We start from the raw sequence: 26,499 nt of genomic DNA, 5'->3' as shown, positions 1-26,499 counted from the left end.
CTGAGCCACGAGCAGTCTAAAGCTGCCAAAAATGTACACAAACAAGACGATTTGACGCATGCGCATCTCGATCCATCAAACTCAATATCTCTCGAGTTTGAGCGACTCCAAACTGGTAAGCTTTGAGGAAAAGACTAAACGATTGATGTTTTTTTTTTTGTTGATGTTTTTTGAAATGTTTTACCTTATATGACGTAAATGTTGTTTCTTTCTACCGTGCACTTGTTTACCTCGCGTAGTAACATGACATCATCAAATTAGTAAAATGTACACACTTGAGACGTAAACAGATTTTAAAATCATGTAATCTATTTGCTGACGAAACTACATTAGCCACGGGCACAAATCTACATTAGTTCCAAGTTGAAATTACCGAGGAACTTTACAAAGTATAAGTAACAAAAACAAACTATCATTAAATGTATAAAAAAACAATGATACTTGGGAAATCCAATAAAGACATTGAAATACAAAAAAAGATAGATGAGGTTTAAATAGTAAAAGTGAAAGAGTTTCTCGAAATGATTATTAGCTATGATATGAGCTGGAGACCCCATATAAATAGCAAACAAGCCAAAGAACAGTGCATTTATGGGTAGATGTAGACTTGTAATTGACCAGAAATCCTTCAAATAATGCACAGTTCATTAAGTTGCCTCATGTAGGTTGCTGTATAGAGATTTGTGGAAATATATACATGAACATATAAACTATATAGAATCGCTTATTCGGTTACAGAAAAAACCACAATAGAATATTAGAATTGTGCATAACGCTGGATGTAAAGAACAAATTGTTTATAAAAATCAACAGGGTAAAATTCAAAGTGAAATATTACATTTATCCATCCATTCCTTATCTGCACCGCTTATCCTCAGTAGGGTTGCGGGGGTGCTGGAGCCCAATCTTAGGTATCTTAGGGCAGTGGGCAGGGGACATCCTGAATTGGTGGCCAGCCAGTCGCAGGGCACACAGAGAAAGACAACTCACTCGCTCATTCACACCTAAGGACAATTTGGACCGGGCAATTAACCTGACGTGCATGTTTTTGGGATGTGGGAGGAAACCCACACAAGCACGGGGAGAACATGCAAACTCCACACAGGAGGTTCGATCTCTTGACCTCATAACTGTGCAACACACGTGCTAACCACTGCGCCGCCGTGCTACTACAAGCAATATAGAATCGTTACAGAAAAACAGGATTGTACATAACGCTTGATGCAAAAAATCATCATGGTAGAATTCAAAGAGAATTATTACTATTATTTAATTATTATTCCCATTATTAGTATGCAAACCAAGTAAGCACTAACTACCAACAATAATTGTTTCCTAACAGAGTAGACACTCGTTATCCAACTTAACGTCAAATATATTCGCACATTAAAAAGCTGTACTACCCAAAAAGTCATTGATCTATTGAACGAGTTAAATGATGACTTAAAATGTCACTTATTCATATCAGTCTAAAAAAATCTTATATGTATTCTGGAATAATATTCTACAGAAGATAAATATATTACGATTTTCTTATGATATTATATGCTATACGAGTCACTAGCAATACCATTATACGTTTGAAATGTCATTTCTTTGCCTTCTAATTTTTCTGTGTCAGGTAAAATTTTGTTCTCAGTTTTAGTTTTGAATAGACCTTCCCTGCAAGAAAGAAAGAAAGGAAGCCTACTCCTGGAAACATGTGAGAGTATTACCGGTGACTCGCATAACATAATACTGTGCCCCATAAAACTCTTGAGAAAACTTAAAAACCGGGAAAAATATTGTAAAATCCTAAATGAATAAAATATATTCTCTTCTGAGCCATAATAACCACTATGGGGCGGCAGTAGCTCAAGAAGTAGAGCGCTCGTCTTGGGATCAAGGGATCCCAGTTCGAATCCCAGCTTGTCTGTGTTACATGTCAAAGTGTCCTTGGGTAAGACACTGAACCCCTAATACCACCATTAAGCAGGTTAGCGTCTTACATGGCTGCAATACAAGGCCGCTATTGGGAAATGTGAAGCACATTGTAAAGCGCTTTGGGAAGTCGTTGACTTGAAAAGCGCTATATAAATGCAGATCATTTCATTTCACTAATACTAAGAAAAACATACTATCAATTTATTCAACATGATAAATTAAGCTTGAAAAACAACAACTTAAAACTGGTGCCAGGAGTACATTTTTAAACATTTTCCACTGGAAGTGTGCCTCGAGATTTTTTAATGATAAAAAGTATGCCCTGGCTCAAAAAAGGTTGAGAAACACTGGAATAAACATTCACATTTTTCTATTAGCTATATGTTTTAGTTTGCATTATTAGTATTGTTATTTAAGTTATTTAAAAAAGTTCAAGATTTTCCCTCATAATAAAAAAAACACGCTTAAGTGTACAGTCTACAAAAAAGAACATTATTTACCTACTCTGAATCTCAGAATTAAATGTAAAAATACTGAGCATTGGATTTAACACTCTAACAGTGCCAAACAATGTCATCGCAGATTGCTAATATTGTTGCGTGAATGATTACATTTATCCAAAATCCCTATAGTATATGATTTTAATTTTTTTTGTAATTGTTAATGTGAAAAATATAATCATGCAATTATGGTCATCATCTAATCCAATGAATAGCTTTTCAATGTGGTGTGAGAATACTGGACCTTTTGAAGTTATGGATTGGCCGGAGGTAATGAGTGTCTACTATGTAGGTAAACAACTGTTGAATATCTGTTTGAAGTTGGTGCTTACTGGCTCGGTATACTAATGATAGGGATTCCAGTTTCCCTCTCTTCAAATTTTAACGTGTTGGATTTTATAAACAGTTTATTTGTATGTTCTTCATATCCAGCATTATCCATAATCCTCATAGCTTTCTTCTGTATTCGAAAAAGCAAGTCTGTATTGTTTTTATATGTATTTCCCCAAATCTTTCTACGATAACTTAAATAAGGTAAACCTAATGAACTGTACTTGGGCTTTTGGTTAAACATAGGTCTGCATCTACTCATAATGGCAATGCTCTTTGCTAATTTGGATTGTATGTTATTTATATGGGACCTCCAGCTAAAATAATTGCTAAAAATCACTCTGAGAAACTCAAACTCTTCAACTTTATCTATTTCTATTTTTAAGAGAACATGCAAACTCGGCACAAGGAGGCTGGTACCCTGGGTCCCTGAGCTTTGGGGCCGGGGGACATGCTAACCACTCAGTCGCAGGCGTGCTCCTATTTTTAACCTGTTTTTTAGATTTGAGTATTTCTGTCTTTTTTCAGTAAAATCACAAAAATAAATACTTAAAATGATCTGCCAGTGAAACAAAATATTTTAAATACATCCCAACATGTTTCTTTCCTTTTTTGAACAATACATTAATCCACATCATGTGTTTGGATTCTATTCCCTACTGCAATCTTTAACAGCACCATCAAACAAAAAAGTTTTAACTACATTTCCCTGTACTAACTCTTTACCGGATATTTTGTTTATAAAAGAAAAAAAAGGATATCTGCTGCCACCTTTTGTTATGCATGAATTTTACAGCTACTTGGCAAATCACCAGAAGAAAACAAATAATGGTATGCTTTTTTGGAAAGATAAAATTGCTATTCCCTACGGCACACTAGACAAGGTCTCACGGCACAATGGTGTGCCCCATCACACTTGCTGAAAAAACACTGAAATAATTGATGACTAAATTAGTCGTTGATGAGGAGCTCTAATATGTAGGGAAAAAATGCAGCTAAATCATTCGACAAGTGGTTTTCAACTAGTCTGACTTCAGGAAACCCACCAACCCACCCTGATTATAGTAAACAACGCTATTAAAGAAATATTATCCACTTCTCAAATTTACTGAATTAAAAGATTGTGCAATTTTATATATATATATATATATATATATATATATATATATAATAGGGATAATAATTACACATAAGAAGACCATTAATGCCAAAACAACTTAAAATAATGTTACCATTAATGTTCAATTATCTGTATTTTTAATGAAATCCAAAACGCTTCACTTTGTTTTTTTCTTCAAGATAATAAAATCCATATATCGTATTGACCCTTTGCACACACGTGACCTAATCATGTGATGACACCATGACGGACGGTCATAGACTGTAGTAAACAGTGGGTAAGACCAGTCAACAGTAGACAACAAAAACAAGCTATGATATTCAACATCATTGTCAATGACTAGTTAAACAAATATTGTGAGGCTGTCGGATGAGGTTGTTTACTTCATTGGGAAGCGCAAAGAGCGGTATTGAAGGCTAATAAAAGTCTGGATGCTTACCAGTTCTTATCGGTGTTATGCCAACAAGTGTACTCCCGGCGTGAAATGTCCCTCCTTGCGCAAACCTCACTAAAATTACTTTGTATTTGAATTTTTAGGAAATGTAATAGAACAGTAAAGAACAGGGCTTTTGTATAGAAATTACTTTTCAGCATGTTGAAAATATTTACTTTGCCGAAATAACACTATATCTTCTGCACGTTTGTGTCCAGTTTTGTGTTTAAAATTTGACAGTTCTTTGCGGCATAAAAGGTTTTATGGTAGCGCACATACGTTTTCAATACATGTGATATCTGGAAGATTACTGTTTTGAATAAATGTTTAATTGCAATAAAATCTGTTGTTTTTTGTATCCATCAATTAGAAATCGGTAAGAAATGGCAAAAGTAAGACACTAATGTTAGCTAGTTAGCACTAACTAACATATTTGTAGATATATTGAGTGTCTTTAAAGTAACTCTTACCTACTCACCATAAAATTGATCGGAAATACAACAAACCTACTTGGTAAAAAATGCTCGCCGCAAATCCTGGTTTGACAGCAGATCAACATCGTCGTCACCTATCTTGATCAAACATGATACCATAAAACGTCAAGTTGGACTTGACAGTTCGCACAGCCTACTGTACAGCAATAAATCCCCATCATAAGAAGTCGTAGCTATATTCTTCTGTTGTCGTGATTGATATTTGTTTTAACTGAAATACCTGTTCAAGTGCTGACCGCTTGGAGCTATTGTCGTCCGTCATGGCCCTCATTCCTTGGGGGAAGGCAACGTTTCATGTGCAAAGCGTCAATAGTCTCTTTTCTATCTGGGTTTGGCTATGCTAAACATGAAATGGGTTGCTCGGAATCATCTCCATCCACTGTAAAACTCCTTAACGGACTGTTATTTTTTCTTAGCATTTTTTTTTGCCAACGTAAAGGCCTATGACCCACCGAGAAACCTACTTTTGGGTTGCGCCCCACCAGTTGAGAAACACTGCGTTAGACCAATCTCACCTGGAGATTATATTCCCATTTGTAGCACTAATCTGTAAATATAAATATGACAAATGTTATTATTAATACCTGTGTTTATGTGTGTGTTTACATATATATGTATACTGTATATAAAACGTATACCGAATGTAAATATTTTCCAACAGGAAATGTCATCATTCTGTGGCACCAACAATTGTGACGAAGGTGCAGGTGAAGACTGGGCAGACAAAGAGGTGAATATAACTTAAACCCCATAAAAATAGGAAGGGATTAGGTCTTAAATATATTTTTGACACAGTAAAAATGACCTTTGTGGGGTTGTTCAACAGAGGACGTTGTTAAAAGAATGAATCATCTTTTCTAATTCCTCTTAAAAAAGTCTGTATGAAGACATTCTTATTGTTGCTTCGCTCTACAGGTTCTTTAAAAAAATCAGCTTCTAAATAATTGTCTGCCACATTATAATTTGTCATAAGCTCTTTCATGTTCCCTTTTATGTGTCACCTTCTAAAGCCCAAAATTAATTGGTAATATTATTAAGAATTATCTAGCTGAAACGCAAGTTAACCCAGGTCAACAACTAATTCTATATCTACATTCTTTCAGTTGATCAAGGCTGAATCGGATGTGCTAGATCCAGAAATCACATTGGGTTTGCTTTGTCAGGTCCAGTTATGGTAATACGGGCACATATTGGCATATTGAGGTTTTGTTCACATACACGCATGTGTGAAGGATTCTAGCAGAAGCCTTGAAGTTTGAACATGGGGGATATAACATGCAATTTACATTTACTTCTATCAATTTCGATTATTCATTTTCCAGTAATCAAAGGTTTCCATCGGGTAATCAATATATATTGTTGGCCAAACATGTTTTTCTTAAAAACCTTACTTATATAGTGACGAAGGATGATGTGTATTTTTTATATTCAAATCTGCTTAGCACACAAACCTGACCTGATGCAGAGAAACCAATGCTATTTTCAACCGTACCAAAATACCCTGAATCAGTTGTAGAAATATAGACAACAATCAAAGAGTAAAACTTGTTGGCCATTGAAGTGCATAAAATGCATGCTTAACATAGGTATGTGTCATACATTAAAAGCCATATATGCATAAACGCCAAAGGATAGTGTGTAGTCTCGTAGTACAATTAGAACAAATACAATTTCATCATAACACTTTATTTTTTAAATCAATGGTTCGTAACCCTACTGTAGTTAGTTTCATATGGGCATTCACCTAACCCCTATAGAAATGTAATATAAAATTGTTTGTTTTCTTTCAAGTTCTATATAAATGTTCCCTCTAACCTGCGCATCTTTGCAATTGCACAGTGGTCTGACATCCATGTACACAAGAAAATCTATGCAGTGCATGAAATACACATTAAAAAACTAAATAAATAAACACATTCATTACGGTGATAGCTTGGTGAGTGATAGGTGTCCAATTCCAGCCAATGATGGATAAGGTTAACTTGCGATACGCAGCCAGTAATAGCATTTACATTGTTTTTGTATTGTCCAAGCTAAATGCGTCACGCACATATACAGGTTAGCAAGCTAACAAATGTCTAGCCACTCTAGCAGAATTAAGAGATGCAAATGCAAAAACTTTATCATGGCAAAACAAACGGGCAGTGACAAATCCACTCACCAGGCCAAAATATGAAGAAAAGAGCTGTATATTTGAGATGGAATGGCTGTCATAGTATGTTCTTTTCCGAGTGAGAAAGGTTTCCTCTGCAAAACATGGAGCGAAGCCAGAGCATCGAGTTAAGTTTTGAGAGGGAAAAATGTGGAAGTTGGACTACCTCCAGCTTTACATTCAACTGAATATTCATTTGAAAGCTTTTGGAAATGTATATTGTAAATTAGCAACGTCTATGGTCTCGTCGAGTTGAAGGCTGGATTTTTCCGGGCTTGAAATCTGTGACGACTTGAGCCAAGATGTCTTTACCCCTTTCATCTATTCTGTCGCTGATGGTGTCGTTTGAAGAAAGAACTCTGCTTAATTGACCTTCAGCCGCTGTTTCAAGTATCGAATTTGCCGTCTTTGACGCAGCTGGTTTCACAATTGTTTCGCAGACGGTGTGTGGCTTGCCCTGCTTTGCGATAGAGTACGCAACTTTTTACGAGGCTATGAGGATCGCTTTGTTCATAGGTACAAAAGGAGGATGAGTGGCCCTCTTCGAGTCATGCACTCTTCACCTTGAATTCAATATGCGTTTTTTTTATATTCCCCGACTCCATGCAGCTTATCTAAGTGTTCTTTGAATTTTGTCAGTGCAAGGCTCCAATTCCTCAACTTTGAATTGCTAATCATGCAGATAGGATGCTGACGTTCTTAACTTAGTAAGTTATTATTACAGTAGGAAAAATTACACAAGTCAACAAAAGTCAATTCACATTTATTTGTATAGCCCTTAATCACAAAATGTCTCAAAGGACTGCATAGGCTCCAGATGCACCATCCCCTGATCTGGAGCCGGCACGCTGACAAGTAAAAACTCAAAAACCTCAACATGAGGAAAATAAGAAACCTTGAGGTAAAAACCTTTCCGGATAACCAGGCTGCAATCAATGTTGCATTGGGTAACAATATACAAAACGTAGTCAACAACAACAATGAACATGGGTAATATGTAAAATGGTTCAAGAAGTCCAAGGCAGTGCCAGCTGGTCCAAACATGATCACATGCTTCACGTTGAGGTGCTGGTTCGCTGGCTCATCCCAATTTTTCCTTCCTCACTTCGCCACCAGACAGACAGCCGGTAAGGATGGGAAAAGAAAAGTATGAGGTCGGCAGGAACACAGGGTGAAATAAAATCAGAAAGATAAGAGAGGGAAAGTCCATGCAAACCTTTGTATGTTGGTAACAGACTGACCCTTAAAGTCTTAAGCAAGTTAGCTTACATTGGAGTGATATGATCAATCCTTCTTGTTCACAATTTCTACAAATATTCACACGTATTGCTGCTAAGCGTGCTAAATTCCCCGTGTTGATTGGCCAAGCAATGTCACGCGATCATCTGCAGCCAATGGTGACCGACAAGGACTTGCCATCACCTCTAGAAGTGTTTGTTTTTTTCTCATAAAGGCATAATAAGTCCGTGTGTCTTAAACTCCATGGGAGGGGCTCCACCGAACCTCTATGGTTCGATCAAACCCAGGTTAAAAAGTACTGTTTTAAAGACACACACACACATAATAACATTTTGCATGATTTTGATATGTCGATCAATTCTTTTTTTTTCTTTTTGAGCTACCAGAAGATCAAAAAGTATCTATTGCTTTTGTTCCAGGACAAGGAACATCCTCGTGTACTGATTCCTGAGCTCTGCCGGCTTTTCTACCAACTGGGATGGGTTACAGGGACAGGCGGAGGAATCAGTCTCAAAAAAGGGTTCGTATAGCATGACTTGGCTATAATTCTACTTTTGTTGTAATATGGTTATGACTTTTTGCCAGATTTTTAATAATTGTAATTGTAGATAAAGGTGACATCGGTGTAACAAATGTTTGTATAATTTTTATATTCATTCATATAATTACAAACAGTGTTGTTGTATTTCTTTATTGTATTTGTCATTAGATGCAGTTTATGGCTGGGAGAAGGGCAAGGTTCTAGTAACTGCCATCTAGTGGTGAATAGTGCTACAACAACTATTAATTGAACTATTTTTTGGGACCTTTTAGTGGCTCATGAGGTAGAGCGCTCGTCTTAGGATCAAGAGATCGCAGTTTGAATCCCGGCTCCTCCGTGTTACATGTCGAAGTGTCCTTGGGTAAGACACTTAACCCCTAATACCACCAATAAGCAGGTTAGCGCCTTACATGGCTGCACGGCCGCTATTGGGAAATGTGAAGCACACTGTAAAGCGCTTTGGGAAGTCTTCACTTGAAAAGCGCTATATAAATGCAGATCATTTCATTTCATTTGTTTTTTGCAGAAAGAGCAAGTGATCATCCTTCCATTTGCCTCCCTCATTTTAGTAGTAGATGTAGATGTAAATGTAAATGGTCTGCATTTATATTGCACTTTTCTAGTCACAGAAGACCTCCCAAAGTGCTTTACAATGTGCTTGACACTTACCCATTCACACACGCTCACACACGGATAGCATTGTCAGCCATGGCAACTACCTTCTTATCGGGGGCATTAGGAATTCAGTGTCTTGCCCAAGGACACATCAACAATCCAGATCACTTTTATATTATATATTGCTTCACCGTATTAATCCGAGAGGAATACATGCATCAGTGATGCACGAGTGTCTAGCACAGTTGGGCAAACTTTTTGACACGATGGCCACATCCGGTTCTAAAATTTGATTGATTGATTTGATTTTAAATATACGCCAGTAGTGTATGGATCTGATACATGTCATAAAATTGATTTTGAAACTGAAAGAACAAAGCCAAATCATATATATATATATTTTTTTTACTATTTTAAGTATGCCTTTCATATTTGAAAATGCATGAATTTTAATGTTGTGTATTCAAGGATTGAAAAGTGCTTGAATTTTGTGTAAAATGCTTATAAATGCGTGAAATTCTCAACAATTCTGCGTGAAAATTACACATTTCTCACTGGTAGCTTCGCTTTATCATTGCTTATCTTATTCCCTTGCGTCTAACGGCAGCTGGCATTAATTTGTATGGCATTGTCCTACGAAGAGTTCTCTCCCCCAATAGGTCGGGCACAAGTGGACACCTAAACAGGGCAATATTATATGTGTATTAGTGTAAGCATTATGTATCTATTATAGAAATTTATTCTGGGCCATGCAAAAAATTTAATTAGTGTTTCCCAGGTAAATTGTAATGGAGATAAGTTACACATAAGTCTAATTGTTACCCAACACCTATACGGGGATACATTTGTCTCAAAATATATTTGCGATTTACTCTAGATAAAAAAAAAATCATATGTTTTGATAAATGCATATGCAAGATTAAAAATGTGTATTTTTAAATTGCAGATATATTTATGGTTCTGCAAATTACATGATTTACGCTGTATTATTGCAAAATTACAGACCATTATTACACCATCCTGTGATCTAAAACCTATATGAAGGCAAGGAAAAAAAAAATCAAAAACTTCAACATGAGAAAAATGATGAAACCTTGAGACAGTTAACTTTGATGTGTATCTAAGATACTTTATAAAGACTAAGTTTCTATGGGGGCAGGGAGGGTTCGCAATGGGACTCTGAAGACAAGAATTACACCTATGTCATTAACAGGCTTGTGCTTGCTAAAAATGCGACAAAGTAACTTATGTCATCAACAAATAAGCATGATTTATTTATGAGCTTGTTTAATCCCATTAATGGGGACAAAGCTTGTGTGCCATCAAATACTTGGCACTCTTAAAACATATTTGAAGTTACGTGCATCGCAATTGCTAATCCCCATCCCGATCATTCTGTCACCCCTCCAATATTGTTGGTGGACTGTTCATTTTGCATTCCCTTTCATCTGCTCATTTTTCATAAAGGGCATGAACGTCAATTAAAAAAAAAAAAACTAAAAAAAAAGAAGCTTTAGCGGCATTATTTGCTCAATTCATGGGACTTTTAGTATAGTTCCGGTGGAAACGGATGGTTTACTACAAAGTTCAATGTGGTTTGAGTGTGTCACCTTTTGGGAAAATGTGGGCTTTGCTGCAAAAGTGGAAAAATTGTTATTAGTACCTTTTTTACAATATCGTTTTACTATTTTTGTTTGACAGCCTGAATCAATATGCAGCCCGCAGTTTTCCCATGCCTCGTCTATATTATCTAAAGCAGTGAACATTATATTTCCCTCCGCTATTTTTGTGCACGAAAGAAGACACATGCCTAAAATAAAATTCCTCAAACAAGCAAACCCTGGGTCATCATTGTTAACTCAATTAATTAGTAACAATACGTCTTAGAAGCATTGTCCCTAATTTCTAAAATGTAAAAAATTTTTTTTGTTTTGTATGGTTATGTTATACAAAACTATTACAAAGGTGTTGCTTGTCCATCAGTATGAACCCTCTGGTAATGATGTCTGTATGATATAACACCACTAGATGGCAGGAATGACTGATCAGACTTTTATTCATAAAGGGACGCATCCCAACTCCCTTGTTAATCAGCATATAAGGCAGCCCATATGCAGATAAGATAGATGCAGATAAGCATTGTATTGAGAAAAGCAAAGCTAAACGTACAGATAGTTAAAGCTACAATGCTTTATTCTTTCTAAAAATGATGATGAAGTCGTTGGGACAGAGGGATGACGTCTTGTGCATGTTTTGTCCACCATCGCCATGGTGACCAAAAATCAGGTGATCACTTCACTGGGAAACAAAATGGGCGCTCAAAAGTTCTTGCAAAGTTCATGCATCGATTATGCACAACTTTAGTGTTCTTGCAATAAAATGTTATGTTGCAAGTAAAAGGCCCATTTAGTCCAAAATTCTGCTTGAAATGCATCCTTTCACAAAAAGAAGCATACCGTATTTTCCGCACTATAGGGCGCACCGGGTTATAGGGCGCACCCCCCAAAAATAGTTTTTGGTCCTATATCTTCCATAGATAAGGCGCACCGGATTATAAGGCGCTACAATGGGAACGTCGACAAAACAGTCAGATGATTCAGTCCAACTTATTACCCCTTAACATTCCCAAAGCTTGTAAAGAAGCAAATACGTGTCGTAGACACGTGCGGATTGGGTGTCCGTACGATGTCACTCAAATGCATCGTTCCAAATATCATTCGGAAGGTTAAAGTCTTGGGATTCAAGAAATGCCAACCACTCCTTAGTTTCTATTTTCTTTTTCGCTCGCAACTTTACTGTGCATATGACAATAAACACTTGGAATTGAGTTTAATTCACTCAACTCATCACAGCAACATCAAGATCGTTCTAAAACAAGATACCGGGAAAATATAAAGCCGCATAACTCACCTAAGTTCTCACGTTCAATAATGATACGCAATCATGGTCTTCTTACAACCGTGAGTGTAGTAAATCCAGGAGAGTAAAATGTTTACAAATACAGACTAATGAAACATGTTTCTTTATGGCGTAGTTTAGCAAGCTTGCTATTCAGTCATCTTTTTCGGCCAATTGCAGGGTTTGTTTTGGCCCTCTAGCCTATCCGAGGCTCCGAATAACTTCAGCCAATAGCGATCGATTCAAATGATGATCGACACATTGGTTAGCCAATGAAACGCCGGTATATAAATCCCAGCATACACCGCGGATTACTCCACGTTCGGGGGAAAATCGAGTCGGCGGCTGTTGCGTAAATTGCAAGACCTTGCAACTTAATATTGAGCCATATATAAGGCGCATGGTCAGCTTTTGAAAAAAAATAAGACTTTTAGGTGCACCTTATAGTGCGGAAAATACGGTAATTTATTTTCCAATAAGGCTGAGGGTGCAATCTTTCTTTTGATGTGTCCCGTGCTTAATTATCTACAGAAGTAAATATTCAGTAGGCCTCTAAAAACGAGTCAAAATTACAAAAATCGTCTGGCACCAGCACTTCTTGTTTTGAGAGAAACATCTGACACTGAATGGGTTAATGGGGACCAGAACTCCCCGGCCAATCCGTGAAGTAGTTGATAAAAGCCCCCAAGGGTCAAATTTACCTTGAGATGACGTCCTTACCGACTAGGAATTACGGTACGTTTAACTGAAATCTAATCGCTATAGCGATAGTGTGATTGCAGGACTCTAAGCAAAGTCAGAAGACCGCAAAGAAATTCTGATCACCAGCAGGTGTTCCGTGGATTGTTATCGTGTCCGGGAATTGACTGAGGCGGCGTCAAAAGAGAAAGCTAATGGTCTTTATTGTAATTTTACAAAAGTACAGCGGACTTGGAGGGCTTCTCCTTTCAGTGTAAGAAAGCGATTTAAAGAGGGACTGGCTAGCTGCACGCTAGCATCGGATGTCCTTGGATGAGCCATATCCCTAGCCATATCCGTTTCCCATGAGTTGTAGCTTGTCGATTTACAAGTATTGGAGCTGGCATTGATGAGATCAAGACTCGGGAGGGGTAGCTTGTGAGAGTTGTTAAGTAGCCTAGCCGTGGTAGGCCGGACCTGCAGCGCCACTAATGCCTTCTCTCCGGACGCTGCCTCAGTTTCTTCTCAAACCTTATAATAATCCACATGGCACCTGCATTTGATCAGTTTTTTGCGCTCTTCTGACTTTGTTTTGGGTGGACACATTTACATTTGCGCCCACTGACAGCATTCACCAGTCTGTTTCAGTCACGCACACAGTCACGCCCACCCAACACGGCATGTAACCTGCGCCCGTGATAGCATTTGCTGTGTGCTGTTTGCTGCAGAACACAATGACCGATACGTTCATCAATGACAATAAAAACAATTCAATTAAAAATTTGCGAAGCTGAGAATCAGCTATAACCGACGCGCCAAGTAGCGAGGTGTCCCTGTATACCAAACTAGGAGTGTGGTCCAATGCACTACAAATACAGAGACGTTACATTCATGTTGGGACAATAAATTGCCAAAAGTGCATTTTTGATCAAGTGTGTTTGCTCTTTTGCTTGGTGTGACAGATGAAATGGCATGTGTAGCAGTTCTTAATTAATTTGATTTGAAATAATTGATCCCACCTTTATGACAATAAAAAGTACAGGCGCTCCCCTACTTACGACCATTCGACTTATGTAAAACGGTAGATACGATCATTTTTTTCGGGATGTCGAAAAATATCCGGACATTGCTGTAATTTGGATTTTGTGTTGTGTGCACCTTTTTCCGAGTACATGAAATTACTGTAGTGCTTCTTTCCGACGCTACCGGCGTGTCGCGCTGTGAGAGGTCACCCAGCATCCACTGAAATAAATAAAATATGCTTTTTCTTCCTAGTCCGTGTGTAAACATTCTATCCTGTCTGTCTAAACTATCCCCAGCGCACTTTGACATTTTTATTGTTCAATATCTCGTGCATCCATTCAATATGGTTGATGTAAAGAGGAGGCGAGACGTTTCTTTTGAAACTAAAATGAAATAAGAAAGCCTGATGCGATTGAGAAAATGGTTGGATCGTTTTTTTCGGCCACTCTCTAACACGGTGGAGGACCTCTTGAAGCTTATTTTCCAAAAGTAAGTTACTCTTAACTTTATTTATCTTTATAGAGCATAATGTTTTATGAAATGTTTATTATTTTAGTACAAACAATCCAGGTTACTTATACAAGCCTTAAACATACTTATATAAACCTTAAAACATACAAAGTATATCTTGTTCGTGAATTGGGCAGCGTCTGTAAAGTCTAATCTGAACTGTTTGTAGCATTTCATTATGTAGGGTATTTTTTGGTTTGTTTTTGACCTTTCCGCTTCTGAACTTGGCAGTGGTAATTACAGCTCTCAGGAAATGAACCACTTTTTCCATTAAACCCATTATCTTTGTTCAGTTCTGTACCAGCCTGATAAACATGTTTCAACAACAGGTTATGTGGCACTCTGGATAATATTTTTACTATATTTACAACTCCTAAATGTGTTGTTGTGTTTGTGGAGCATGTTTTATTTGATCAAATATCTAAATTCATAATAATTCTTGTTTCCAATATGCTCTGCATAATCAAGTCATGGTAAAAATAATTGAGTTAAAACGGAAATATTAGAAAAGTAAATAGTATTTTCATGAACAGGCTTTAATGCCTGTTACAACTTAAAAACAAAGATACAAAAATGCCACACTAAACAACCATTGAATTGCCTTACACAATTCTAGTGTATTCCCTTGGAACAGTACAAAATGAGAAAAGTGATGCAATGTCTTGCATTGCATTCGTATCAGTCCTTAGGCGAGGCTTACCGGCCATCTATGTTATAATTCCCGAGCTCTTTTCACTAAGAGTGGTATCTTGCCAAAGATTATTGTAAAAATAAAAACCGTCAATATGCAAAATGTCACATAAAGTTGTTGTTAAACCCAAAAAAATAAAGAGAATTGTATGTTTTAATCAATCACATAGCCAAGTCACATAAGCTTTATGCCAACAGACAATGCGAAATGCTAAACAGTGACTCACAAATGTGTTGCTTTGTGGTAATTTCCAAAGAAATATTCAAAAAATATTTACATTATTTGTAGACAGTCAATATACTCACAATCCTACATTTGAGGTCATTCTTTAAATATAAATATAGCTGGAAAACTCATGCGATAGTGACAGCGTACTCGGTGACCTATTTTTATAATCCAACACTTTCAACAACGTTTAATGTGGATTGAGTGTGTTGTCTTGGGGAAATGTGGGCATTGCAGCAAAAGGAAAAAAATATTAGTACGTTTTTAACAATATTTCAACAATCTTATCGGGCCCGTGTGCGGGCAGTAGTATGCCCATGTCTGGACTTATAGCACAAAGGAATACAGTATAATATTTAATTGCAGTGAAATATATATATATATATATATATATATATATATATATACAGTAAACCCTTGCTTCTTAGCACTTCAGTTATTGCTGGGTCACTGCTCGGCAGATTTTTATTTGAATTGTCTTTAATGTCATTGATATCAACGTATTGTGCATTGTGTTCTGCAGGAGACGAAGAATCTATCACAGGGGCAAGTTGTATGTGTGTGTTGGGTGGGCGTGACTGTCTCTGTGCGCGACTGATAAGCTGGTTTATGCTGTCAGTCTAACAATTGGGCGGGAGCACAAGCAGATGTGGCCAGCAAAACAAACAGTGAAGCATGCCGACAGCAAGCTTTTGACGGTTCGTGACATTGAAGCGAGATTCATGAATTAAATTGGACTCTAAGGAAAGTCAGAAGAGCGCGAAGAAATGGTGATCACTAGTGGGTGCTCAGTGGATTATTATCTGGTTTAAGGGGGGGACAAAGGCGGCTTCGGGAGATAAGCAATGGGTTTCATGAGTCCCCATTATTTGCAATAATCAAGGGATGACTATATATAATTTTGTGCTTTAAAAAAAAACGTTATTTTGGTGAGGAAGGTCGGAACAGACTAATGACATTCATTGCAATGGAAAAAGATAATTTGAGGAGCGAGTATTTTGAGCTTCGAGCATGGTCACACAATGAAACAAAAACACATCTCTATTTGTCAAATCACCTATGCATGTCATCTCTGAGCAAATGCGCTTTCCAGACACAGCAGTGACCCGCTTGGGTGAGTTTTGACTGAAAGGGACAAGCGTATAAATCCCTGCACAGCTATTATTACCTCCGATGGACTAATATACACGGTTGCCAGTGTGAGTGGCGAGTTATTCCACACACGCCATTAAGCACATTTTAAAGCAAGAATAGTCACTCATAGTGTTTTGGTGGTTCATGTTTGATATCCACTGCAGAGCCAACAGCCTAATGTTGGATCTGCGCTATCAGTTTTTCCAATATTAATTCAGGGCTACCAAATACAATGAATGAATCTTCCCTCTTGTTTACAGTTTTTAGAAAGAATGCAAAATGTTGCATTTATATAAAAATGACAAAATTAGAGAAATATTTCAAGCTATGATAATTTTTGTATCGACAATGTTGATTTATTCTTGGTCATTTGGGTGCGTTTTTCTAGACTTTTGCAGTCAAAGCATTTTCTTCATTGTCTAATAACCACATGTTTTAGCGCTTCCTTGTGGTAATAGCAAAAAACATTGAGATATTTTGTGTTTGAGGCTTTTTAATTCCAAACACAAGCAACATGAACCGTTAATAAACTGAAAGAAACAGCAAAATATTTGCACAAAAAACAGCTGCACAATACAATAGTATTATACATAAACATGTGTCCAAAGGGAGTAGGCCAGGGCTGCCACTCCAAATAGTTGCCCACTATTTGGAGTGGTGGCCTGCGTTGGGTTAAGAAAATTGGCCAAGGGGCAGATACTGGAGACCTATCACATTTTTTTATTCATAAATAGATAAGAATGCAGACATCTCCATGTTGTATTTCTTTATGGATATTTTTTTACTAAATACGTGTCATAAATTTGGTTTTGAAACGCTCAAAATTAAAGCAAAATAATATATTAGGTCCCTGTTTTAAGCACTTAATTTGGTATTAAGTTTTATAGTATTGATGTAGTTGTATTTCTTTTGTATTTTAACAATCTGATTTTTGTAGATTTTTTGTGTTATAGTATTTCCTCAGTAGTATTTATTCATAAGTAATTCTGTATTACAGTAATTCTGTTGTAGTATTTTTGTAGTATTACTGTCGAATTATTTTTGTCACATTTCTGCGGTCATATTTTTGTAGCATTTCTGCAGTATCTTTGGATGGTGGGATGGGGATGATGGTGAAGGTCTTGACTCAGGGTGGAATGGTAGCTTGTGACAGGGACCGGTTGAAGTTGTTGACAAAGACCCCAGCCAGCTGGTCTGCGTCGTCCCTCAGCACTTTCCCTACGGGCCAGTTGCCTTCCTGGGGTTTGCAGTTTTCAGCTCATGTCTCACTCTTGAAGTACCAGAGTTCTGCTGGTGGCTTTGGTGCGGCTGCTGGCGGCCTGGCAACAAAGAATTGTTTTATGTCTTCTGCCAGTGAAGCATTAGCACCAAGTCACCAGTTTGTGGCCCCCAAAACTTGTGATCTTTCCTAGACCCTGTCTTTTGCAGTGTATTAATCATCTTTAGCACATTTATCTAAAATACAGTACCCATCCATTATCTGCACCGCTTATCCTCGGTGGGGGCACTGGAGCCCGGCTACCTTTGGTCAGATTGCCAGCCAGTCGCTGGGCTCACAGAGGCAGACAACCATTCATATGCTCACTCATACCTAGGGACAATTTGGCGTCACTAATTACCCTGCCATGCATGTTTTTAGAACGTGGGCGGAAACCAGAGTGCCTGGAGGAAACCCACGCAGGTACGGGGAAGGCTGGTAGCTGGATTTGAACACAGAACCTAGTAACTGTGCCGTGGACACGCTAACCACTTGGCTGCGGTGGTCATTTAAATCGTTCCATGAGATGAATACCTTTTCATTTGGCACAGTGGCTTTTCTATGTACTTGAATATTTGACCTTGTTGTTATTTATGGCTTTCCCTTAGATGATGAGTCTACTCTGTAGAGAATCAACAGTTTGATGTTTATTGTGAATTGATTCTTGTTTTGTGTTCTACCAAGATATTTAGGTTTCTCTATACGTTCAAGTTTTAACATGTTGGATTTTAGAACAGTAAATATTCTTTATACCCAGCGTATGCACAATCCTTAGGGCTTCTTTCTGTTATAGAATAGGCGTTTCTATATTACTCTTTCATGTATTTTTCCACATCTTTATACAACAACTTAAATAAGGTAAAGTGTATCAACTATACATTATATGCCTGTATCTACTCATCACTGAAATGTCCTTTGCTAATTTGGATTGTTTACTATTTATATGTGATATGCAGCTATAACATGATTAATAATCACTAAAGCGAAACTTAAACACTTTTTTTATTTGAACATTAACTATCTTAGTTTGTATTTTGATAGTTTTTGGGGATTTCCCAAATACCATAACTTTTGCTTTTACTACATTTATTGCTAGTTTTCTTGAAACGATACATGAACTTTCTGATAAATGTGCATTTCTTAAATACTAAATTTGTATTTATTTTACATAAAATGAGGCTCACTTTGAAGGAGCTGGCGTGACTGTCTGCAATTTTGTTGTCAAGAATACCCCCCAAAAACATTGTGGAAAGCTGGGCAAATATATGAGAAGAAAAATATTGCGGTTTTTATTCTTCCTAGTACTTTGTACTCTTTCGGTGGACTACACAATGCGACACTTAGTAGTGAAATATATTACAAATAAATGCTACAGAGAAAACGTTTTTAAAATCTGAGAATTCTCCTTATACATTCTGAAATATTATTTTCAGCTGTTATTTAATGGTTCGTATGTTCTGTGACTTACAGAGAGCACATCTACATTGCACCGTCGGGGGTCCAGAAAGAGAGAATTCAGGTAAAAATATAAATAAATGCCACAGATTCATAGAAGGTTTTCTAGGCTAGCACGATCTGTTTTTTAACTGGTATTTGGAATTATTCACCACATCATTTTCACTCTCGCATCTATTCTTAAGAGGTATAAATGACCCTCAGTTATTATTTTATTAGTATTATTTTGACAAGGCAAAGGCAGGTAACCCATCGAAAACGGGTCCGCGACCTGTCGAGAAACACTGATCTTATTCCAAATCCAAATTTATATTGCACAATTCAGATAGAGAAATGCAACTCAAAATACTGTATCAAAACATTCAATGTACAATGAGATGACATCTGACGAAGTACTCTCATTTATCGTGCCTCTCTTTTGTTTGATCTTTATAAAAAAATGTCTTACATATTTGCAGGTGGAGAGCATGCAGTCCTTCGGACATTGTTTATTGAAAGTCTATTTAACAAACACTTGATTTTTCTATTGTTTTATATTATAGAAGATTCTGCAGTCTTATGCACTATTTTTCTATCCATCCAAAAGAATTCATTAAAAATGTGTTTTAGGAAGATCCGTTGCATCGATTAATCGATGAATTATTCTCAGATTTTTTCAAGTAATCGTTGGTTACAGCCCTACTATAACAAATAATTTGTTTACAGCCTGAAAAAGGTTGGCTACTCTTTACTGCAGATTATAGTGTATGTGTTTTATTTTTGTTTCACCCAGCCAGAAGACATGTTTGTGTGTGACGCGGAGGAGAGAGACCTCAGCTGTCCGCCTGCTTGGAAGAAATTAAAGAAGAGTCAATGCACTCCTCTTTTTATGAACGCTTATACAATGAGAGGTGACATTTTTTTCATGCATACAGTGATATAATCTAGCTAAAACTTCTAATGAAATAATAATAATGAACTAATAAAAAAAACGTTTTCTCCAATCTATGCAGTCTGGTAAGGTTGCGGAACTTTGTTCATACTTATTAGCAGTGTCGGGTGTGTTACTGAAAAACAGTAATTAGTTACCATTACTAGTAGATTCATTTAAAAAATTAAATCATTTACTGCCCGTATTATCGACACCAAAATGTAGTGCGTTACTCTGAACAAAACTATTTAGTTACAAATGACCATCTATTCTCGCATAGAGGCAGAGCCCTTAAACTGCTTAAAATAGCCACATGCTAAAAGAATTAGAGGCAAAGGTCTACAGAGACACTTTGCTACTTTGCGTTTCAGTTATCTCTGGTTCACTGCTTTTCAAATTCTCATCGTGCGTTGTGTTCTGCATTCTGATAGGCTAAACAGAGGAAGATGTTTTCTATCACCAACAAAGTTGGACCTCTACACCCGCTAAACCTGCTCAGGAGCCACATGCAGTTCTCGTGGCTCCCTGGCGCTTTTTCAAAATGTTTGAAAATGGATATGGTTTCTGTAGGACAGAATCCGAAGGTAAAAACAGTTTTTCATAACGTCCACATGATGAAGGTAAAGTGGATTGAGTCCTTAAATAATAAGGTTTCGCAATAAAACAGCTACATTATTACTGAAATTATAATTTGATCGTAAAAAAAGTTATTTGTATGAGATGCATTACTTTGTTAAAAACTAGAGACTGTGAATTGGTTTTGTTCTTGAGTCACAAATAAATAAATAAATCAAGTTTTTACTTCATGGATTTTTGCGGGGGGTCCTGACATCCATTAAGCACGATAACCAATGTAATGCTGTACACCATGGGTCTCCAGTGTGGTGCTCGTGGGCACCAGAGTCCCTCCCTAAGGAAAGCTTTGGTGCCGGAGGACCTGTTCTGAAAATGGCTCACAGGTGCTAGGTTATTGTGATTTTGTTGCAATTTTTTTTTGTGGTTTATTGAGCCTATATAACCTTAATCCGAAAATTAATCTGGTAATTAAATAGTAAGAACGTGATTGGTTGTGATTTTAGACATGCATTTCAAGCTGGGTGCCCTTTGTGCTAATTAGTAACAACAAGCCATTCTCAGCTTGAAAAGGGTTGGAGCCCCCTGTGTTAACCATTCTGAAGAAGCAGTGAAACCCTCATATTTCTTGTCTTGAGCTATCTTGAGCGCTTGCAGACGACCACTTAGCCGAGACACTCCATATCCATTTTGTCCCTGGGCTTCAAACCACTCAAAGATCTCCTTCTCCATTTCCCGCTATTGTCCATTGTATCCCTTTTCCATTGTCTTACATTTTAATCCAATCCTAACTTTGTTTCTGCCTCTTTGTTGCTTGTTTCTTCAGCGGCCATTATCACTTTTAGTCAGCATTATAGGACAGACATTTTCCTTTTCTTCAGGCATGGTGTATTAAAAACACAATTAACTCCAAAAAATATCAAATTTCTGCTCACTTTTACCATAAATTCTGTTGTCCCATGCTCCCGGTTGCCCAATTGGTATCCCGTTGGTTTGTCGTTCTTCTACAAGCCACGCTGTCTTTCTCATGCGCTGCTTACAGTTCGCTACCGGTGACACACAACCAAATATGTCCATATAAACCGACCCTTCTAATATCAGGTTTTTTTTATAGTTCTTAATTCGGCTTGGATGCAAGTATACGTGGTAGGGAGAATATTACCATAAGGGAAAACTTCATACTGCTTGAGACTGCGCCACTATAACTGTATTTTGCTGAATTTTTGTAGGTAAATATAATCATGCCCACCCCATGTAGCGTGTGGCTGGTGGATCAATGCTTATACGTGACTATGTGAGTAATGCAGGAGTGATCCACAATCAAAAGACTGTGTAATTTATGATCTGCAATAAATAAAGGTCTTAAATAATGCTGTACTGCACCATTTAGGAATGACTAAGTTACAACATTTTCTAAATAACGCGTTACCGCACTTAATACCAGGAAAAAGAATTGTGTTCCAGGAACAAGTTCACACCTTTTTCCCAACACTGCTTATCAATAAATGTTCCATCAGGTCGTAGCATCCTTTATTGTTGACAAACTTAAATCAAAAAAAGTGTGTTTTGTTTTTGAAAAATGCAGGGGCTCAGGCAGTTATCCATACTCACTCCAAAGCTGCTGTCATGACAACCCTGCTGTATCCTGGAAAGGAGTTCAGAATAACTCACCAGGAGATGATAAAGGGTATCCGTAAAGGCACCAGTGGCACCAACTATCGGTATGGAACCCCTACAAATAATCGCAGTTCAATTTGATTTTCTTTGTTTTTGTTAAGTGGGGTGTGTTGTTTGATGTTTCCTTAAAAAGTTGAAATTCAATATTTTCTCTATTAATTATGTGTTAACAACGCCCAGCAGAGTTCAAAGAGCCCTTATGCTTTATTTTCCATTCCCCCTATCTGGTTTTATGTTACTTTTGTCAGACCCGTTCAGGCCGGAAGGGGGGCTGGGAAATCGCTGCAGAGAGAAGTCATGCTCGTCCCTCCAGTTTAATTTGTATTTTTTTACTTTCTATTTGTTAGTGGAGCGCAAAAATGGTAAGAAAAGGTCTGCTTCTTGTAAAGTCCAAACGCTATCCTGAACCCCTCAAAAGGAAGAGTTTATTGGAACGTGTCTATACAAGCTGCAATCATGACTTGAAGCCAGGAGAGGGTGGCATATGTTTCAAGGGGCAGAGAGTAAAGCAAAAGGCATACCTGTGTATTTGTTTTTATCTTATCAAGAGGAAAGATGCATGCTACACCTAAAGAGGGCACTATGGAAATTTATATTAGATTACGTATCTATTATGCGCCATGCAAAAAATTAAGGTAGCATTTCCCAGTTATGAATTGTATAGGGAAAAACTTCCTGCAACTGAAAATGTATGCTACATATTACTGTCATTTTACCTAACACTTATATGGTGAGGGATTCGTCTGAAAAATAAATATATTCACAATTTACCCATGATCTAAAAATAATGTCTTCATAAATCGCGAATGTAATTCGCAGATAAATTTCTGGCTCTACAAAATACATGATTCACAGTTTCTTCCTTTAATGGTACTGGAGAAGTTTGGAAAATTGTCTTCGAAAGTGCTTGAATTTGGCCATGATAAAGGTTTTTGAATCCTTATTAATGATATGAGGTAAAGGGACAATGACATTTTCTCCTTGTGGCTTTGACCACAAGTGGACACTGGGGATGAAAACGGAACAATCAGAAAATCGATAAAGATCTCGGCGGGTGTCAAGGGTCAAATGTTACACACACAGACATGACTAAGAATGCAATCTTTTTGTATGCTTGAGCCTGTTTGCTATTTGTTACATGATTGTTTGGCAGGTAATGTCTCTCTTTATACCGCAGCTACGACGACACTCTCGTGGTGCCTATTATCGAAAACACTCCAGAAGAGAAAGACCTAAAAGATCGCATGGCTCAGGCCATGGAAGAATACCCCGACTCGTGCGCCGTCCTTGTCCGAAGACATGGGGTGTATGTGTGGGGTGAGTCGTGGGAAAAAGCCAAAACAATGTAAGTACAGAATGTTTTAGAAATATATTGAGGACTGATGTTGCTATATGTAGAAAATAAAACACATGGCTACTAATATATCAATAAATGAAAACATAAATGGTCTGCATTTATATAGCGATTCTCAAGTCATGAACTACCTAAAAAAATGACATAAAAGCTATGTATTCAATTATTTATATTCTGGCATTTGTTTTGTCATGTATTTTGTTATAGGCTAATTGCCTGAGCTTTCCATCTATCAGTTAATCAGTGATGAACGAATTTGCTATAAGCAGTGTCTGAAACCCAGGACAAAGGGTTACCGGACACCACGGCAGACAACTCTGAAAATTTGCATTTTTCATAACTTGAAACACAATAAGACGACTCGTCGCAAAAAACAAAACAAAACATTGTTGCAAAGTATTAAGGATTGATAATCAGAATATATAACAGAACAACAATTTAAAATTAAGTTTATTATAAATTTACTTAAAACATTAATTACATGTATATGACATTGCTGTTTTGCATCTGCCATCAGTATGTACTGTATTTACCCATCTTCATTCAATCGATGTTTGCGTTGCTTTCGTCTGTTACAAGCCACGTGAACTCCTCTTTCCACGATGCTTTTAATGTATGTTTACGTTTTGTAGTGTCATCAATTTTGTTAGCTTCTTTCTTCTGAGGCTGAGGTTTTGGCTTGATTCCTAACCACGTATCCATTTTTCTTGTGTTCTCTGTGCGTTTACTTTGGAAAATGATATCCAAATGCACGACCTTATAACGCTCGGGAAAGTCCGGAAGCACGAAGTTATTCGATGCGGGCTTCTGATTGGCTGCCGAGTATGCAAATTGCCAAACCAACCAAAATTTAGAAATTTCCAAACCGAACGAAGATTTCTAAATCGGAATAAAGCAAACGTTCGATTTAAATTTTTCTTTATTTTTTTTCCCCCCTTGAAGAAGTTGTCGGATACTGGGGCGGAGACGTTTTGTAAGTTGCACGCCCGACGTAAAAGATGCACGCACGGGCAGACGTTATGTCAGACACTGCTATAAGTGAAAGGCTCGGCCAGTTTGACCTGCCCCTCATATGATTAACAATTTGTTGGGATCAAATACACGACAAAACAATACCCAAATAAATACATGATAAAATGCATATATGTTTGACATGACATGTGTTTATGACTTATATTTAATTTTTAAATGATTTATGTATGCATTAGTTTATTTATATTGTATAAATATAGACGTTTATTTTTTCATGCATCTATTTTTACATATGTCAGGATTGGTCATCCATAATTTTAACCCGTTACAGCAGACCTGGGTGCACCGGTCCTTGAGGGACGCATGTCCTGCTTGATTTGTGAGGTTTCTCTGCTCTGACACTGGATCTTTAATAACTTTGTATCACCTGAGTTGGAGAAGAGAAAGCTTCCAAAATCATGGAGGACGTGTTGCCCTCGAGGACCAGCGTGCCCAAGTATGCGTTAAAGAATACATTATGCCTTTGGCCTTAAAGGGACACTGTGTTATTTATCGCCTCCCATAGGTTGAAGAAAAACCTGAATTTATTATTAAAAACTCTTGATTTGAATAATAATCAAATATATTTGAACTGTCGTATAAACATGCATTTTTATCTTCTCGTAGGTTGAGAAATTTGTATTCATTTGCCATAACATTCGCTGCCATCTTGCTGCTAAGCGAAGCCCAAAAAAACCACTAAAACCTGGGCAAAACAATAAGAAAATATTGTGCGATTTGCTCACTTTTAGTTTCCATAGTTTGTAATTTTCTGCTTTGGTTGCACTACAGCAACATCTGGTGGTCAAATATTGCACACTGTCATTTTAAAGGTATAAATGTGCGACATCCCCGATTTTAAGAATGTGAAAAGCTAATTTCTGGCCGTACCTTCAATTCTCTTTATTAGAGCTCGAGGTAACATCGGGACTAAAACATTCAGCCTGACCCAGGCCCACGATTTTTTTTTTTTTTTTTTTTTGAGGGCCGGGACAAGCTGCTCTGGCAGACTTTTTGATTGTTTTTACTTTTTTTAATAAATTATCCACCTGTCATTGTTTTTATTCGAGTTGCGCGGTGGAGGATCCGCGCTTTGGATTCAGTCCCCGTCTCGCGCAGGGCCACAGACATACGTGATACAAAAAAACAATGACGGGTGCATAATTACCAAAAAAAGGCAGCAAGAGAGGAGCCCGTCCTAAACCTGAACGTAATGATTGACATTTAGGCCCGACTTGGGCTTAAGATCTTACTTCTAATAAATGCATATGTTTGAATGACGTTTGTTGTCACTTTTTTTTTTAGGTGCGAATGCTATGACTACTTGTTTGACATCGCAGTTCAGATGAAACATTGTGGACTGGACCCTTCAGCCGTTCCAGTGGAAGAAAAGGGAATAGTTTGACATTTATCGCACCTTATAAAAAGATGCTTGTTCGAGCAAGGTCGGCAAAGTTCAATCAGAGCGCAGATTTTAATCATTTTGCTTTCATGCCGGCCCTCCACAATTCTGACAGTGATTGCAGAATCAAAGTTGAAGGCCTCTTATCCGGAAAGACCTTGAGACTGCAGCTTCCAACTCAGTGGGAGATATCTTTATCATTAAAATGCCATTCACTTAATCTGCAATTGTGATTCTGTGCCCTGACTTCAACCATGAAAAAATAGATACATGTAGAATTTTGCGCGGTCTTTTCCTCATATAAAAAAATAAAAAAATATGTATCTAATCGTGTTTTAAATTGTGGTGATGCT

General features: G+C 37.4%; 1 protein-coding gene across 1 annotated transcript; it reads left to right on the top strand.

Annotated features, from left to right (window-relative positions):
* Positions 1-26,479, top strand: apip (APAF1 interacting protein). The gene is made up of 8 exons (XM_088334142.1): positions 1-115; positions 5,462-5,530; positions 8,611-8,711; positions 19,235-19,283; positions 19,992-20,109; positions 22,288-22,423; positions 23,557-23,724; positions 26,050-26,479. The coding sequence occupies exons 1-8, from the start codon at positions 59-61 to the stop codon at positions 26,147-26,149; spliced, it is 798 nt and encodes a 265-aa protein (XP_088190268.1). The 5' UTR covers positions 1-58; the 3' UTR covers positions 26,150-26,479.
* The last annotated feature ends 20 nt before the right edge of the window (positions 26,480-26,499 follow it).

The sequence above is a fragment of the Urocampus carinirostris genome, chromosome 4 (assembly GCF_059441175.1).
Source record: "Urocampus carinirostris isolate Australia breed hairy pipefish chromosome 4, RoL_Ucar_1.0, whole genome shotgun sequence".
In the NCBI taxonomy this organism is placed as follows: Eukaryota; Metazoa; Chordata; class Actinopteri; order Syngnathiformes; family Syngnathidae; genus Urocampus; species Urocampus carinirostris.
The sequence above is the reverse complement of the archived record's forward strand: the minus strand, read 5'-3'. Positions and strand labels throughout refer to the sequence as shown.